Source organism: Camarhynchus parvulus, chromosome 4, assembly GCF_901933205.1.
Source record: "Camarhynchus parvulus chromosome 4, STF_HiC, whole genome shotgun sequence".
NCBI classification, from domain to species: domain Eukaryota; kingdom Metazoa; phylum Chordata; class Aves; order Passeriformes; family Thraupidae; genus Camarhynchus; species Camarhynchus parvulus.
Window position 1 is genome coordinate 11,492,506 of NC_044574.1, and position 18,577 is coordinate 11,511,082.

Sequence of the window (18,577 nt, forward strand, 5' to 3'; positions counted from 1 at the left end):
CTTCTCCGAACTATTTCTGACAGATTGGAGAAGCATCAATGGCCTTATCAAAACAATTTTGACATAATAAAAATGTTAAACATCTCAAAGCCATATGGCACATCAAACCTTTGCAGTTAAGTAAAGGGAGAAGAGCTGCCAGTGTGACTACTGCCCATGACACCAGGTCAACAGAGTGTGTCCTTTGGTGTAAATCCTGAGGCGTCAACTCACAGCTCCTGCATGGCTTACCAGTTAGAGATACCACGAGCAGAACACATACTAGTAAATATATTCAGGGAAAATGAAGAAACCTCTCAAATTCACAACCAACCATTAAATGTATTATTGCTAAGACTATTTCCTTATGATTTAGGAGTAAAAGGAGAAAAAAAAATAATTGTGAGCTGTTATTTCTCACTCGCCTTATCCTGCCCAATCCTGCTAAGTGTAGATCCTCTGGGGAAGGTAAAGGCTGAGGTACTCAGTACTTCCATACTTTCCTTTGCTTCTCACACTTACATGGAAAAGACTAACATTGAATGGATTGGAGGATGGAGAATTACACAGGCCTTGAGAAGACATGTACTGTAGGCATTAGACCTTTTGTACACTACAGAGATCTCTCTGTGTTTCATAGTGGTTCAGCTTTACAAGGAACACACTCAACCACCCTGAAGGAAATGACAGTCCAAGCCTTTTCAAGAGGCATTTTTAACACATGTGCCGGATATTTTGTTTATGGGGGACGACCACACTGTGGGATGAAATAGGATGTGGATACTGGAGCCTCACTAAGGATGGGCCTGATTCTGGCAATTTTGCTTCTTGAGCATGCAAGAAGGAGGCTGCCACCCCTACCTACAGAGAGTAAAACTCTAGTGTACCCTGATGTGCTTTGCTCTTCCTCAAGAAGCAGCTAATTTTGAGTCCAATGTAACTGTTTGAAGCAGGCAGAGCTGAAATTCTTGGGTCTACATAAAAACTACTGTGAAAACATGACAAGACACAAAATTCGAGCCAAGAGATTTGTATCAGCAATATGAAAATTGAAAGCACGTTTAGAAGAACAGACAAGAAGATTATGCAATAGTTTCTTTGGGGGTTTAACTCATCTGCAAAATGCATGTGCTTCACATCCATCACTGGAGACAATTACCTCTTCTGAGCAGCACTCCATGGTTTACATTTTTAGTTCCTTTTGTTTTTCCTGTAGCATTTTATTTCAATCATGAAAAAGAAGAAATATTATGCCTGCTTTGAGGACTATAAAAATATGAGCTAGAGATGTAATTCTGCACACCACTACTAAAGAACATCACAGCACATGATTTTCACCAAGCTCTCCAGGTCCCACACTTTTTAGAAGATATTCCAGGAAATACTTTGTTTTCCTTCCTTTATTCACAAAATCTAATCAATTCATACCCCAAACTGTTAGCACTTAGAAATGTTCAGCAGGAAGGAACAGCAGGAGGGGGATGTGATATTGATTCCTACTCATTTAAGCTCTAGTTTATTTGGCTTCAATCCCTTCTTTGCGGAAAAAAATATCCATTCGCCTTCATGAAACTTCATTTATTTTCCAGAGGCTTGATTAAAATTCAGTTTACTATAAAAATATGAACATATTCACATGGCACAGAGTATGGAATAATGTAGCATTTTCTTGGAACTTAAATAAAAATAACAAAAATAATAATCCATTAAATAGAATACTTTATTGTGGTGTTGACTTTATTATGTTTGGATAAATGTTCAGATGACTGATTTCTTTGTGCTTTAAGGCACTCCTGATATACTTGCCTCTTTCATTTCTGAAATCTTTTCTGCATACTATTACTTTGATTTCTGAGGGTGTTTTTACAAAATATTATGGAACATTAAATTAGTGCCTGTTTTTTTTTTATCACTAAAAGGCATGGATTGGGACTAAGCCTGCTCTCATGGAACATAAAAGTAGTATAAGCAAGGTGGGGAAAAAAGATAGCTTTTCTTCAGAGACTGAAAATGAGATAGTAAGTCAATGAGGCAGAAAGATAACACAGTTCTGCTCCAGATTGTGGAAATGACCCAAGAGGGGGTTCATTTACCAAAATTGGTACTTGATAGTAGCAGGCAAAAAAGGAATACACACAAAATGGGATAAAACTGGGTGAAGGAATTTCATGGTGATTTGTGAAAACAATGCATGCAGCTTTAAGTTGTAAAGCAGTTTGCATACAAATTAAAAGGTGAAGATTTTCATACTCTTTCAGAGAATCCAATTTGCTGCAATTAGCCAGGTAAAATACATAAGCACAAAAGCCAGCTATTTGCTCTGGTTTGGCTACTCTAATATCCTGCTTTTGTACAGAAATGAAAAATAAGAAAATGATGATTTCAGATCTTCTGCTAGTAGCATGATGATCACATGGCAGCTTTGATGTAGCTAAAATATAATTTTCCTTTCCTCCCCTTTGCGTGGTGCAGACAGTGCTATTTCCCTTCTCTATACTGTTGCCCAGGATCCCACACCATAAAGCTTCTTCTGAGAGGATGAAGAAATTTTTCTGTATGGCAGCTTGAAAACCACAAAAAATACAAACATTATTTCAAAGGGAATGGAAGAAATGTGTTTTTACTGAACCAAATCTAGTAAAGATGGCATAGTATAAAAAAAAATATACGCAGATCCCAGATCCACATTAAGAAATAGCCCTGGATCTTTCAAAATTATTTTCCAGCTGCTTCATATTGTTGTGGGCAAAAGAAGCAGCTGCAGTCCATTTTACCTGGATGCTTAAACACTGGAGCATAATAGTGAGTATTCCAACACGTTATTTGCTTGAGGCACCCACTCTGTGGTGGTTTCCATGGTCAGGAAGCGAGAGCAGAGCAGAGCAGGGCACTGCTTCACTCGTGGCTTGCCCACCACCCACACCTGCTGACAGCTCTGCTCCTCCTGCACAGGCAAGGTTGGTTCACCTGCAAGGAATGACCCCTACCTCCTTGTTACCATGCTCAAAATTCCTCCCCTAAATTAATTCCTCCCCTAAACTATCTAAACCAATAGCTCAGATAAACCAAACAGCTCATTTGTTGAACACCATTACAACTAGTTTTTAAAAACCCATCACATTCATCATTTAAAATTTGCTTGCCCTATAGAGAGTAAAAATTGCCCTAATCTGGAGTCCTTATCTACTCTGATCACAAAGGATCAAACCCCTGTGTTTCTCAAAACATTTTGGATTCTTCCTTTTTTATTTCCCTTTGTTTAAAGCAATGAACTATGCTTGGGATTGCCAGGAGTCACTTCCTGAGCTCTGGGGACTCCATCACCAGTTTTTCTGGAAGTGGCTGGATGCACAAAGAAACCATCAGATAAAGTGGGGGGTGCATGAATTTCAGGAATGGGGACATGAAAGGATAAACACTTGCGATTTTACAGCATGTGAAAACAGAGGGCAGCAGTCTTCCTAGCCAATGCCTAAGTATTTGGGATTAGGCCATATCAGATGTGACCTACAGTCATCCAATCATTAGCTAGACAGACATAACAGCTCTGGTTATCCAGCAGATCATAAAATTACAAACTTCAGAAATAATTTGGGCAGGTGACCATGCTTAGGGACAAGATGTTTCAGCCCTCAGAATCCATGGGGCAGTTTGGGCATGTTTTGCCATTTTCTATCAAAGCTGTAGGTCTACACAAATGCCTGATATTTTCTCTCCTTTTTTCATCACAAGTCTGAACTCTGTCACTGCAAATAGATGACATGCTCTCATGTATGAAGCTGTAACCTCCCTGCCAATCCAGTTACCATCTTATTTTGCAAGCCAGTTTTTCCATCTTGCATCTTTGCAGGTATCAAACTTAACTTTGAGCCAGTAAAAAGAAAGAAAGCAGCCCAAGACATGTTCATGCAGTTTCCTACAAACCACCTGCTTTGCATGTGCTCCAAGGCTAGCTGCAGGTCCTCTAGACCCATTCAGTGTAGTGATAAAACTAGGATCCAAAAAGATTTCACTAGGGTAGAGAAAAAGGTGTTTTAACCCTTCTATTAATCTATATGAATGAAGGGAAATCACCACCAAATGTCTTTCATCTCCTCCTTAGGTTTGTAAATCATACATCATAATTATGGACAGTATTATCATTTCAACACTTTACATATCTGTAATTTCTCTGTTGAATTAAATAATATTTCTATTTCCCCAAGTTATCCAAGTTACCATAGGCCACAGTAATTCTGAAATTATCACTTAAAATTGAACATTTTTTATTGCCTATGGCATTCTTTCAGCAAATTAATTTTTAATACCCAGGCATATAGTAGTGAAAAGTCTCCTTAATGTATTATAACTTGCACCTTTTCTATCTATAAAGGACACTCATTTCATAGCCTCAGTCCCTGTGGACCAGTTTGTAAACTTACATATTCACTGTACTGACTTTAAAGGGACTGTACTCCCAACAAGTACTCCATGGGGATCCAGCAATGCACCAACCATCTTCATCAACACAGGAAAGACTTTTTAAAAAGGATTAAAGATTTTAGTGGGACAGGAGTTCATGGGGAGCCCATGAGGAAAAAGCGATTTTTGAAACATAGCACTGATTAGGTGCTCAGTATTGTTTGAAGAAGACATGGCAAAGGAAGGATGCAACCAAAAAACTGTCAATTTTGAAAAGTTTAGCAGTATTATTTAAAAAGGATTCTTTCAAATATCTCAGAAACAGATAAGATACAGACTAAAATTGAAAACTACTGCACGGCCATTCATCAATGCCAACAGCAGTTTTTAGGCTACTGACAAAATTTTGAATATATCTCTGCTCAATATATTGAATATATCTCACAATAGTCCTCACTTGCATCTAAATAACCCCCAGCCCCCAAATGTAAATGCAAATGATTTTCATGAATTATATACAGAAATGCAAGAGGCATTAAAGCTCACAATTTGGAAATTGTACTGTATTTTCCTCCTTAATAAAAGCTCTACTTGTAAAGTGATGGTTCATAGAGCATCTTAGAAAGAACTCAAGGAAGAATATGTTTCTATTCCTTTCTTGAATATTTTATACTTCTTCTGCCATGCAGTAATTGTGACTGTTATTTAATTGCTCTCATTTAAGAGCTAATAAAAGATATAAATCTGATACCTTTTAAAAGATATCACAAGGAAGTTTTATGATTGAAACACAAACAGAAAATCCTCCATTGTATTGCTATTGAAATAATATAATTACATCACATCAACCATTTTTATGTTTTTTCCTTGCTTCAGGCACCTAAAAGAGCAAAATGGATTTTTATTCCATTTTAGACAGGCTGATTCAGTATTCTGTGCTTTGTCCTTTAAAGCAATCAGTTACTATGAACTCTAAAAGTCTCAGGTTCTTGAAGAAAAATGGGTTTTTCTCTATTGACATAAAAATCCTTTAGCTAAACAAACTCTTAATGCTAGCTTCATTTACTGCTGTCACAAACTTAATGCTGATAGTAGTTCTATAAACTTGTATTTATTTTAAATAAAAATCACCCCCTAAAAAATGAGCCAAATCAGTATGAATCCTCACTGAGGAAGGACAACAGGAGTTTGATGATGATGATGATGATGGCTTGTTTCCAGTATGCTCAAACCCAACAGCTTCTGAATGCCCCAGAGATACAGAAATGCCAGTAGGATATACAATGATACCACTGTCCCATGAACAAGAACAAATTATTTAAATTGCACAGCAGATCAGATTAAAATTAATTGCAGACTAAAGATATATCAGACTGTCCAAGGTTGGCACTGCTCAGTTTTGAGAATATCCTTCACAGAAGAAATATTTCCTGCAGAAATATTTCTTCCCTCCACACACTCTAGTGCCAAGTTAACACTAATTCCTTTCTGTCAGTCATTTTCCATGGCATTGCCTCAGCAATTAAAATGTAATGTGTGCAAAGAGAAGCCCCAGAGCATTACATGCTTTGATAAAACTACTTTTTTAAGCAAATCAGCATTGCAGATGCAATCCCTGTCCCAAAAGTTTTAGCTTATTCATAACTGTTAGGAGTAATGAGAAGGGAATTAATCAGGAGTAATATTTTAGTTCAGCTATGATTCTTGATGGTATTATTTAGACAAACGGAACAAACTCTCTATAGCTCCTATATCGTTGATATTTATCTTGGATCACAGCAAGTGAAACAAGCAACAGTTCAGTACCTTGATGTCTGAAAAGTTCAGAAAAACATTACTTTCAAAGTGGTGCATTTGCAATTCTTCAAATCTTCTTAATAAATGACAAACTCTGTCTTGCTAATCTATGGATAAATCTAATTATCAAAATGCATCTATTGATTAAGGTTTACTTGCCTTTTGAACTTGTAGAGGATGAAAGCCCCAACTGCAACTAGACAAACAACAAAGAGAACCACAATAGCCCAGTATCCACTGCCTCCTCCAATCCTCTGAGAGTCTGAAACACAAAATAAAAGAACAGTTTTGCATGTCCCCTTCCACATCATTCACATTCTTGAGAATTCTTTTCTATTTAATTGTCAGGTCAAAAACATTGGTGGTTGTTTTTTCAACCTCTTCTTTTCACTTCATCTGGCTTCTTCAGAAAGGCAAAACCACAGAATAAGTTGGTGGCTTGTTACTGAAGAACAGAGGACCCATTTAAAAAATAGAAAGCAACAAACAGCAAAACCCAAGATCCTGAAGATTTAATTATTTGGGTACTCAGTGGTTGTTTGGGTTTTTTTCAGGCAATCTAAAGTTATCATAGTAAATGATCACACACCCTAAGTCCTTTCTTTGCAAAAGCAGGGCTGTATTAATTTCACAGATGGAGAAACTAAGGCTCTGAACAACAAATGAACTCATCAAGGTCATGCATTGGTGAAGGAATATATATGGAATGAACATGGACTTCTTTCCATCCCTTTTGTGCTGGCAAAAAAATGTCAACCCTTTACACCAGACAAGGTACCACAGTGAGACTGTAGCACAGTTCTACATTAGAAACTAGATTAAAAGAGCTTTGTTTTCTATAGAGAGATGACAGATAAAATATCACACCATAATTTACAAAAATTGAGAGTGGCTGGCTAAAGCTGTTCTCCCAGGACACACTGAAATAATTAAAGAAGGATCTATTATGGGAGATAATGCACAAACAAAAATTACAGGACATTCTCTTAAAAGATTCAAGTCAAAGCTGGACTTTATGGTTAAAACATCATTTTAACATCTCTCTGTTTAAAATACACACATGTTTGCACACATACTCTTTTCAACCACTTTCCATCAACAGTGAATCCAGGGAGGCAAGAAATGCACACAACTTTCCCTTGCCCCATCCCATTTCCATTTTTTTTAAACAGAGAAAAAACACAATTTATCTCAGGACAGGATTAGTAATGTGGAGACCCTACAGCAACCTTCCCATTAGTTGATCAGAGATACATGGCAGAGATGCAGCAAGCCTTGTGTTAGACCCATGTAGTCACAGCAGCAGAGTTAATGGCTGATATAAAGGCAAAGAAATTCTGCTTTCTTAGCAGCCAGTGCAACCTAAAGCGCCTTTAGATCACCAGAGGAGTTTTTGAAGCCTGGTTGGCTCTTCCTTCAGAGCACTGTTTTGTACAATGGAGGTATTTACTTTATGTTGTGGTTACACAGAAAAAGCAAGAAGCATTTGATACAAATCATGAGGTATGAAAAAATGGAAACATCAAAAAAAAAAATTGTTTGTGATTGTTAATAATGACCACATGAAAATGTACGTGTATATATATATATATATAAACATTTATAAAATAATAGATGTATCTGTGTTTATTTATATGTAAAAGTACGAAGTAAATATATACATATGTGTTATATGTATACATACATATTGATATAAAGATTTTCTCCTTAAATTATTAGAACTTGAACAGGCATCCAAAAGTTGGTCGATTTATAGCTTTTTTAATATATTTACCTGAATCGGAGTCAGCTAAAGTCACTAAGACCCAGTATCCTCCCCTCAGAAAGAAACTGATGTTGTGTGCATTCAGGGCCTGCTTTATAGCTGCTATTCTCTGAAAATACAACAGAGAGAATGTCAGATGTCTTGTGCTCTGCTCCACTTTGAGATACTCAATGTTTTAAAAAGGAAAACCTCTGATTCTTTAAATGGTGAAAGCACTTGCCAATGATGAGCTGAAATCTAAAAGAAATTCAGTATTTAAAAATCAAGCAAAACTCCAGAGGACATAAAAGCTGAAAACACCACAATTTTATAGCCAAATCTTTCTTTCTGATTACCCAAGTCTTTACATTTACCCAGTATGAGACAGACAGCAAGCAATTTGCACGTGCTATTGGGTTTACCTGGGTCATAACTCACACAATGCATAATCCATATTAAAAGCCCCCATTCTTCTAACCTATCAGAAGAAAACCTGTGATGTCACTTTGGATTTTTTGCCATGAAAATTAACTACTATTTAATAATGAACTGCATGTCATAATTTACCTTACCTCTTTACCTATAATGGAATGAATTCCATTTATAGCTAATTTTTAACAATACTCCATAGAAATAGATACATTCATTCATGTGGAAAAAAAATCAGTATTCCTCCCATTTTCCTCCAGTGGATAGAGCAAAGTGAAATATGGTCTCTCATATTTTTATGGAGCAGAACCATTAAATATACCCTCACATCCCAACCCTGGATGACAAATTGTCTGAATTATACTTTCTACTTGCTTGTGTCTTCAACATGGTCAATTTTCTAAAAGATCAAAGCTAGTTTTATACTCTATGCCTTATAATTTGGGACACGACTTCCCAGAGGATGCCAAATTAGAAATTTGCTTTATATCCATGAAACCTTCACAAGTAACTCCTTTTATGATATTATCAATTATGGTGCTCATCTTTGACAAGCTTTTGAAGTAGAATGGATAAAAATCCCTGGAGTCCCTCTCATATTATGGACAGGCACTATACAAAAGTTCAAATATCATCATTCTTTTTGAGGAATATCTAACTTCTGAAGCTATTCCACTGACTTTATTAATTTTTTTTTATGTGGGAATGACTCAACGTAATGGTGAAGTGAGCATGGCTTCAGTTATTTCACAAGACAATTACAGCAGATAGCTCCTAAGTATTTATCTTGTTGCCTAAAGTCTGAAAAGAAAATGGAGATGACAACTCCACTTAAGAGTTAGGAGTAACTCCTCTTTAGAATTAGGAGGCTTTAAAGTGATGCTTCTATCAATGAACAAAGTTTCTTTGTATCAATCCAGGATCATTCATGAGTTCATGGTGTACAGTGCCAGAAAGACAACCACTTTAGGTTAATCTGCCTTACAGCCACTAAATGAAATTTCTGAGCTCCATAACTTTTGATTCCTCATATTTTCCTGGCAGGTTCGTAAGGAACCCAACATTTGGTGTGGTTTTTGCTTAAGTGATTAAGACTTATTTGTTATTTAACTCCCCACTGCTGGATTTGAACCCAAATCTATATGAACATGTCGTCCTCAGTCAAAAATTTGAATCTCATGTGAATCCAGCCAAAGGTTCTGGCTTTCTTATTTCACTGACAGACCGATGTTTTTTTCAGTGTTCATGGGGTTTTTTTCCCTGTATTTACTGAGCTCCTTTCTAGACTTCTTAAGTTTAAGGTTCATATACCAGCATTTGAATTTTCCATCTTTCTTAACATCCTTTACAATGACAATATTTGAACATGTGAACACAATGGTTCCTGCATTATAAGAATGTAAAAGAATGAAAAACAATGACACTGTTCAAACTCTTACCCACTTCTACATCTTGGGTTCTGACTTTCCCTTTTTGCCAAAGCAACTCCCTGGGAATTTTTGTGAAGTAGTTTGTCTGGATAGAAATCTTCCTCACAGCCCCTGCCTTCCAGATTATAGTTTAATTACATTTTAATTGACTCTTTCAACTGGACTCATCCCACCTGACATTAGACATGCAGTAGATGTGCATAAATTAAGCAACCAAGTCTTCTCTGGAATCAATAATTTGAATGGAATACTTTTGAAATTTCTCTGTTCTTGAAAGCAGGTTAAATCACAGTCAGCTTTTATTTCTCCTTGCATATATTTGAAATAAAAAGGGCTCTTGTCAGAGTGGAATAAAATTTCAGAATTTCCAAAGGGCTCCTCCTACTGCACTGACAGCTTACTTACCATCTTTGTTATTGATGGCTACTTTTATCAGTAATGATTCATATTCTACATAACTAACCTAATAAACAGTATGACATCCCAACACTCCATGTAAAGCACCAATAAAAACTTCAGCAAACATCTGCTCCCTGCCTGAGCAAGAAATTATTGCCTTTACTCTTTCTGAAATAATGTAATATTCCCCAAATCTAAAAGGTTTCCAGCCAAGAACAAAATGGTTCTCTTTAAGAAAAGACATTTTATAACTATGTCTAACTTAAAGTTACTGAGGACACCTCTTCCAAATGTGCAGAAAACATTCTGCATTGCTGAGTCCTCACAAAAGTGTCACAACTCTGACTTTGGGAACTGGCTTGAGCAGCATGACAAGGCACATCTTTCCACTGATTCATGATAAAAATTTTCAAGATTCTCTTCTAGTAACAGAAAGGAATGTAAGGAATCTTTAAACATATGACAACATGAGTATTTTCCTGCTGACTTACCAGAAGCTATTGCTTCTAAGTTTATTTATATAGGATATATTTTCAGGATATTTCTCAAGTCACAATCGATTCTGATATAACACATTTTATCAAAATTTTTGCCATTCAAGTCTAAAGTAACAAATTTATATGCACATATCAATAGCTAAAACAATGTCCATTAGCAGTAATATAAAACCAGAAATGTAGGCAGCTGTCACAAGAAGACTGGCTGTACATCTCTACAGCACTCTACTCTACAAAACAATCGTTGTTGAGATGTGAGACTGGTGTACCTGACTTATCATCACAGCACAGCAAAGGATGCTGTAATTGCTCCTGTTTCCCTTGTTCCTGCTCCAGCCATGGGTCTGACCTGGTTCATCCTAACAATGTCAGAAATCTACACATATTCTCCAGATTATACAATTACTTTCCCTTCCCCTACTCCTCTAGTTCCAGAAAATCTTTGCAAGGCCTTACTGGAGAACTAATTACAAAACTGTGTCCTGCTACACTACTGGGACATCCCTACAGCCCCACTGAATGGAAGCTTTTCCAAATCATTTGCAGCATGGGATTGCTCCTCTTTATGCTTTAAAGTAACTCACTCATGATGTTTCATACACAAACATGAGAAAAACCCTGAGAAAGAATTGATTTTAACTGATACTCTTTAAGCTGCCTTGAAGCACAGCACTAAAATAGACACTGAAATTTAAAGGGACCTAATATGCATAACACTTTGCACTGAAGTAAAATGTTTGTACAAACAAAATGTTTCTTCTCTATCACAGCAAAAGGACAAATATAATAAATTTTAAGTGCCAAACAATCTTCTGGTTTTTAACTGGCATGAAGTCTTTTACTATGGAGGAAACATTGTTTGAAAACAACTAGGGAGAAACTAATGTCTGCTTTTTAATCCTGTGTTCACTAAATTTGTTTTTTACCAATTAAAAATGAGATTTTCTTACAAGGGCAGAAAATACTTGCTTGATGCTTTTTACATTATGGGTCAATGACTAATGTTCTGGGTTTGTTTGGACCTGAAATCTAATTTCCTTCCGAAGACAGTGCAGAGACTTTGCTCTACTGGATCTTCACAGAATGACATGCATCAATGCTGTTCCTGTTTAAAAGACAGACCAAATATTAAATATTCTTGAGAAACACACTAATACCATAAAGTAGATTATGCTGGTCTGGACACTGTCAAACACAGCAGACATAGCGGCTGTTGTGTTCACATGTATCTTGTCAGATGGGAGTGAGATGTTGACATAGGCAGGGGTCACCTCTTAAATTCATATAAAGACCGTGACACTACAGCCACTTATTGCAAAACAGGGTGAAGGCTGTCCTAGGCAGATGTGCATTGCTGTGGTTACCTTATCACTTGTTATGCTTCTCTTCTTTTTTGGCTGATTTGCTGGTAGTAGCACGTGCAAGTCAGCAGCTGTGGGCAGACCAGGTTTCACAACTGTCATGAGTGTTTCTTCAGGTATACTGGTCTCCTGTGAAGACAACAGAGACACATTTTGTGTTTTACATGAAATACATATGTAACTCCACATATGGCTTTTAGACTTCATTGTTCAGATCCTTAATATCTAAAGGGAATTCCACTAGAAGCTGAAATATGAACAAAGCCAAACATAAATGTACTGAAATGTGAGTTGCTCTTTGAATATTGGAAGACCTAAGTGTTATCACATTAAAGTAATTCAGTGGCATCAAGAAAAGAAGCAAAATGAGGAGGTTTTCAGGTTTTATAAAAACTCTGCAATGGCTGAGCACTTCTGAGGTAACATAACAAAAAAAAAAATCCCTAGAGGTTTAAGATCCTTTGTGGGCCATTCAGACACAGTGTAGACTTAGAAGTGTATATTCATTACAGCTAACTTTAGCTTTTGAAGGTTGCTTAGGAAGGTGCTTAATGGACAGGGAGAAGTCCTTCAATGTGAGACTAAGAACACTAAGGTTCAGCTCCTGAAATTGTAATGAATACCTTCATTCCTCTGCTGAAAGTCAAGTGCATCTCTGTAAAATAGTTTGTGCAAATTTGGCTTTTAGTTCCAAATTTCTCCATGTTTGTACAATGCACCACACAATTTTAGTGACCATACCCTGAGCACTTTCCTTGGCCTTCCCCAAACAGATTCTGAAACTCCATTAAATTTTTCATACACTTTGGCAAATGTTTTACTAATTATTAAAATGCAAGAGTTATTTTATAGGGGAGTAAAATATTTTTTGAGTGATACTAATGGAACTCATTATGAAATGAGTTTAAGTTGATAAAAGCAAGAAATTAATTTGACATTTGATAAGAATCTCAAAGAAAAAAAAGCAGGAATCTCTATAAAGTCAAAAAGTTTAGAACCTGATTTGCATGATTGCAAATCCAGGAAGAGTAAAATGATTTAAAATTCAAATATTTTGTAAACAATATCAAGATGTCCCTCAGTGCTACTACCCTCATGAAAGCCAGCGTGTGCACCCTCAGCTGCTGGCACGGTGTGTGCCTGAAGAGCTCTTGAGCCCAAAGTTTCCATGAGGTGATCTAATGCCACAGCACTACTGCATAGTTTGTACTTGATTTAACCTACAGGATTCAGCTATTCCAAATCCAAATTTCTTTTGTAAACATGCTCTGAAAAACAACTGCATGAATTGAGTGCCTATATATTATACATAATTTTCAAAGTTACAGAACAAGCATAGGAAATTCTTTCTTTCTGCTCTGTTTTTACACAAAGATGATGTCTTTTATATTACACATTGCTTAGCTTCTAAATCTATCACATTTAAGCTACTTAACTCTTCCCGCTTTGGAGTCAGCAGTGTTTGCTAATAAGTCTATCCCTAATCCCAGAGAGCAATATTTAGCATTAATTGCCAATTAGGGTCTGTTAGACCTAAACTGTCTGTCTACAATATCATCGTCGACAGCTTGCACTTAAAAGTGACACTCAGCTCAAACTTGCATGAAATGTGGCTCCTGAGGTTCACTTTATTATTTTGCTCTGCCTCCATTTCAAAATACCTTCTAAATGAGAAGGTATTAACTTAACCTTCAAGCTTTACAACTGGTGAGGGAACATTTTATGACCAATCTGAAGGAGCACCTTCGCAAGGAGTCGCGTCACCACCCGCCCGATGTCTTCCCTCCACTCCGGTATGTTGGGGTTGTACATGTCCAGGTCCTTAGTAAACTTCAGAGGAAGAACATGGAAATGATCTAGAAAAACAAAAAGAAATAGCAAGAAATAAACTAGATTGCAAAAGGGGATTGATAGAACTAAAAGTCTCTATTTAGCACTTTCTGCTGTGCAGCACTGCAGTATCTAGGACCCCTGCTGCTCTCTGTTGTCAGGCTTTCCATTTCTTTCTGTATTTTCAACAACACCATCAAAATTGTGCCCAAAGACTAAAGAAAGGAGGAAGAAAAGGAAACAAAACAGATTTACATACATGCTCTGGGGTCATATGTTGCCAATAATTTTCCCCTAGCTCAATAAGGGAATATTAAAAATAAGTCATCGGTTTCTTTTATTTGAAATGATAATGTACCAATAGATTTTTATTCTCACTGAATCAAAAAAAACCAAAAAACCAAAAAGAAACAAACTCAAAGCATGTGGGGTTTTTTCCATTACACATTTCTGTTTTCTGTATAAAATGAACACGTTATTCCATAAATTAGATATGAAAATAATAACAGAAATTATATTACAAAGGCTAACTACTTCCCTCGTTGAAGAAAAAATAAAACAAAGCTACACCCACAATATTTCTCTGGATATTGTAAAAAATATCTGAAATGGTAAAATAGTAGAAATGGGATGATCCTCAGAAAGAAGTCTCTAAAATCTTCCCTTTCTCCTTACAGGACCCCTGGATGAAAATCTAGGGAACTTAATGCAAAGCAGGGATAGAGAGCCTCTGAAATGCACAAGTCAAACCTGCTTCCCCTCAGTATTTCCAACAGAATTTTATTTAAACATGGCTTTCTTTTTCAAAAGTTTCTTTATTTTCCTGATGGCCAGTACTGTCATGCTCTTGATATCAGAATTGGCAAAATAAGTACTGGAATGATAAAGCCATTGATGTATTCACACTAAGAGGGTTATACTTCTAAAGATTTCTTAAAAAGCTGATGCATTTATAAGTTGTAATATAAATATTATATCCATTTATCTTTGAAAATGAGAAGGTTCATAAAAGCTCCATTTAGCATAAGTGGGGGTTTTGCCATTATTTCAAAATAGTAAGTATAATAAAAGCAAAAATAACAGAATCTTCTTCAGACAACAGAGATGTATCACGTCTTGTATTGCATGATAGCTGAAGGCTTTTAGCTCTGCATTAAAATAAAAGCTTTTATACTTATCACAATTCCCACATGTGACAGCACAAATACAAATGTAAATCATTTCCCAGCACTGCATTTTCCACAGTATATTCTGCCTTGTCACTACATAATAAAACACAAAAAAGCCACACCATGACACAGTATGGAACAAGAGCTGAAGGGTTATTTAATAATTACAGCAGAGCTATATTTGATCTAAAATCTCAGATAAACATCAAGGTAACAGTGATACATTGTGATGAAAGGCAATTACATTGCTGAGAGCATTTTATTTTTTTTTTAGAGGTATTTAGACTACTTACAAATTTTGGGAAACTTTCTAGTCACAGACCAAAATACTATTTAAACACATATAGCATGTGGGAACCACAGTAACATTTAAAATAAGTAAAGGAAACAAAATGTTTGAGATGAAACCTCCCATAGAATCCCACTGTTCAGCTTTGCGGAGTTATTTAGTGATTGTTCATGCCTCTAATTTTAACGATAAAATCTGACGTTAGATTTAATTTTGCAGTAGGTTCACTTGTGGTAGGGCTGGTTTTAGAGGTCCAATAAAAATATATATGAAACAAAAAAATGAAGAAGACTAATTTCTCACCAAAAACATGGACAACTTTTGAGTCCTGAAGCATAGAGCTCCCACAGGAAACTTGCACTGTAACTCTGACATCACCTGTCTCAGCAAACTTTGTCACCAGAAAACTCTCCAATGTAAGCAGTGGCTTTAAAAAAGAACAAAGAACAATTGGAAACAGAATTTCAGCAAGAACCATGAGAACAGTGCTGGAAAAGACTGTTGTTAAAAACATCACCAAAGAAATTTCACATAAAATTTAAATTTTTCAATATTTTATCAAATCGATCAATAGCAATTTTCAATATAGAATTTTTCTTTCCTTGAAAGGATCTTATACAATCAAGCAGCCAGATGAGGAAAATATATCTTGTAGAGTAATCAGTCAAGTATTAGGTTTTCAGCCAGATCCCACTAAAATGAATGGAGTCTGAGTGAGACTTAACAATCTCTACAAGATTATATGAAGAAACTAATTTGCCTCAAAAAATGTAGGGTATGTCAGGGTCAAAAGGATTAATGGTGTCACCTTAGAGCACCAGCCACACTCACCTCTAAGGTGGAGCTGAGATACTCTGTTCCCTTACCACATCCTTAAGAATGACAAAACCCTTCACAAAACCCTCAGTGCCTCTTCTTGCAATGGCAAAGTCAATAATGATGAACAGAAACAGGCTGGGATTAGGGTAGACAGCACATTCACAAGAAGAAAGTTCACTGCACTTATTTGAAGCATTCTTCTGTCACACTTAGTCTGCCTCATAAAGAAAACATCTTATCTGTTATTGAAAAAATGACCTTAAAAGAAATTAACCCAGCTATACAATAAATATTCCCCAGCAGAAATACTTGGATATTTAATGCTCTAGGACATGTTTATATAGACTTTGATCCACAAATGAATAACACTAAATTGTTTGAGTGCTCTTAATGTTTTGATATCCTTTAAGATAACACATTTATTTTTGATATGACAGTTATTTTAGACTCACAGAAAGCATTTATCTATACAATGAAAAAACCCAAACAACCTATATATATATATTTGTTCAGCACTTCAATTTACATCACACATGTTATTAGCTTCAAGTGCATAAATCTAAGTTTTATCATTCACCAGTTATGATCCCAAATCCATTCCCCTCTAGAAGCTGGTTTTTTCCCACAGGTAATGAAGTAGAAGAAAATGTTGTTTCCCCCCCACAAAGCAAACAGTTTAAAATTTCAAAGAAAGGGACAACCTTTATTGGAAAGGGATTGAAATGATCTCTTGAAATAATCAAAACCACGTGTGTACCTGAAGATTGCTTCCTATCCACCAGTAGAAAACTGTCAAATTAGGGTTCTTAGGCAGGATGATGGCTGTCAGGTTCACCTCCTGGTTTCTCCCAATGACTGGAACCACTTCTAAATTTAAAGCCTGGAGTGGAGCTGAACAAAGTTCCAAAAATATCATCGAACAAGAATTCATCAATTTATTAACACCTCCTTCCCCAAAAGCCTCCCACCTGTTTACCACAAGGTCCTGAATTTATTTTCCCTTCCTCCTATTCTTCCTCTTTTACATCTATATTGAAAGCTATGGACATAATTGGAAAGACTTAATTTCAACTACAAAACATCCCCCAGATGACCCCAAAACCCCTCAAACCAAATCTTAAAGCAATAAGACAGATCAACAAAATGGGCTTCTCTCATGCCCATTCGTTTCACTCATGTCCAATTCCAGACACATAAGCAAATACTCAGTTAAAATCTGGAAAAGGCAATCTCAGCTTTTTTTTTTAAACTCAGTAACAAAAGATCAAATGAATAGAAATCTAACAAGTCTCAAATTGCTAAGGGAAAATCAGAAAACTGAAAAAGAATGCTGCTGACTACTCATTTTCATTATAAAATATCAGCTGTTAGGCTCACATAAAAAATCTCATTAATTCATGCTTTAAAATAGATCTGTACATCAGGGGAGCATTTATTTGCAAATCAAAATAGATAACCTCTGGACTCCAAAATGTGCCTTAGAGTAAGTTTATTCCTTTCTGAACTACTAAAACCATAAACATTACTATTTGTTTAAAAGAAATGCATCATTACAACAGTTTTATCTGCTTGTGTTATGTTTATTAGTGTTGTGCTGTTTCACAGTACAATAACTGTGTTGAAAGAAATCTTTCCCTCAGAGGTTTCCCAGTATATCTTTATCAGAATGTCTGAACGTAAAAGCTTTCTAACAGTACCATGTGGTAACTAGAATTTCTTAACTTCTTCACCTGCACCAACTACCTGGGATACAAAACCACTCATTCATTCATTACACAGAATGAATACTAACCCATCCATTTCTGCTCCATTCTAAATATCTTTTAACTCATTCAAAGGTTTTTCATCTCAGTGCAAACTTAATGGTAATTAACACTGCTCTAAAGCATTTCTCTTATTTTGTATCAGGAACTGAGTCATTGTTGGTTCACTTCTAATTTCATTTTGACTAAACTGACTGAACTTCTGAGAGCAAGCTGTCCAAAGCCCTTTTCCAGGTCACTTCACTTGGTCTGTGTGGTGCTTCATCTGAATGTAAGGCTCTATTTTACTCTACATTTTCTCCAATAATTCTCTAGCCCCCTACATGAATTCAAGAAATGTTGGGTGCTTTAACAAATTATTTCTTCAGTAGCTTCCAGAGGAGTAAAAATGCTTCTCTGGTGATGGTATGTTGAAGAAAATTCGGAAATGTTAGGAATTTCATTAAATTTGTTCCTCCTAGAAATAGATTTTCCTTCTTGAAGGATCTGAGAAACTTTTTAGCTTCTGCCATAAATCTGTATATTCACAGAGGAAACTGATTACTTTGAGATATGGTTTTGTTCCTGAAGAAGATTACTTTCTTTTCCAAAATTTTTAGAGGCCAAGCTGCTTTGTACTTGAATGATGACTGTAATTTCAAGTTTGCTCTTTCTATATATGAAAGAGCTG

At 36.0% G+C, this 18,577-nt stretch overlaps 1 protein-coding gene across 1 annotated transcript in view; it reads right to left on the reverse strand.

Moving 5' to 3' along the window:
* The window catches only part of SORCS2 (sortilin related VPS10 domain containing receptor 2), a 534,484-nt gene that overhangs the window by 15,223 nt on the left and 500,684 nt on the right, over window positions 1–18,577 (reverse strand). Inside the window, 6 exon segments of the mRNA XM_030948300.1 lie at window positions 6,337–6,439; window positions 7,952–8,051; window positions 12,041–12,166; window positions 13,781–13,893; window positions 15,629–15,752; window positions 16,902–17,035. Of these exon segments, the coding sequence (XP_030804160.1) occupies window positions 6,337–6,439; window positions 7,952–8,051; window positions 12,041–12,166; window positions 13,781–13,893; window positions 15,629–15,752; window positions 16,902–17,035 (700 nt within the window).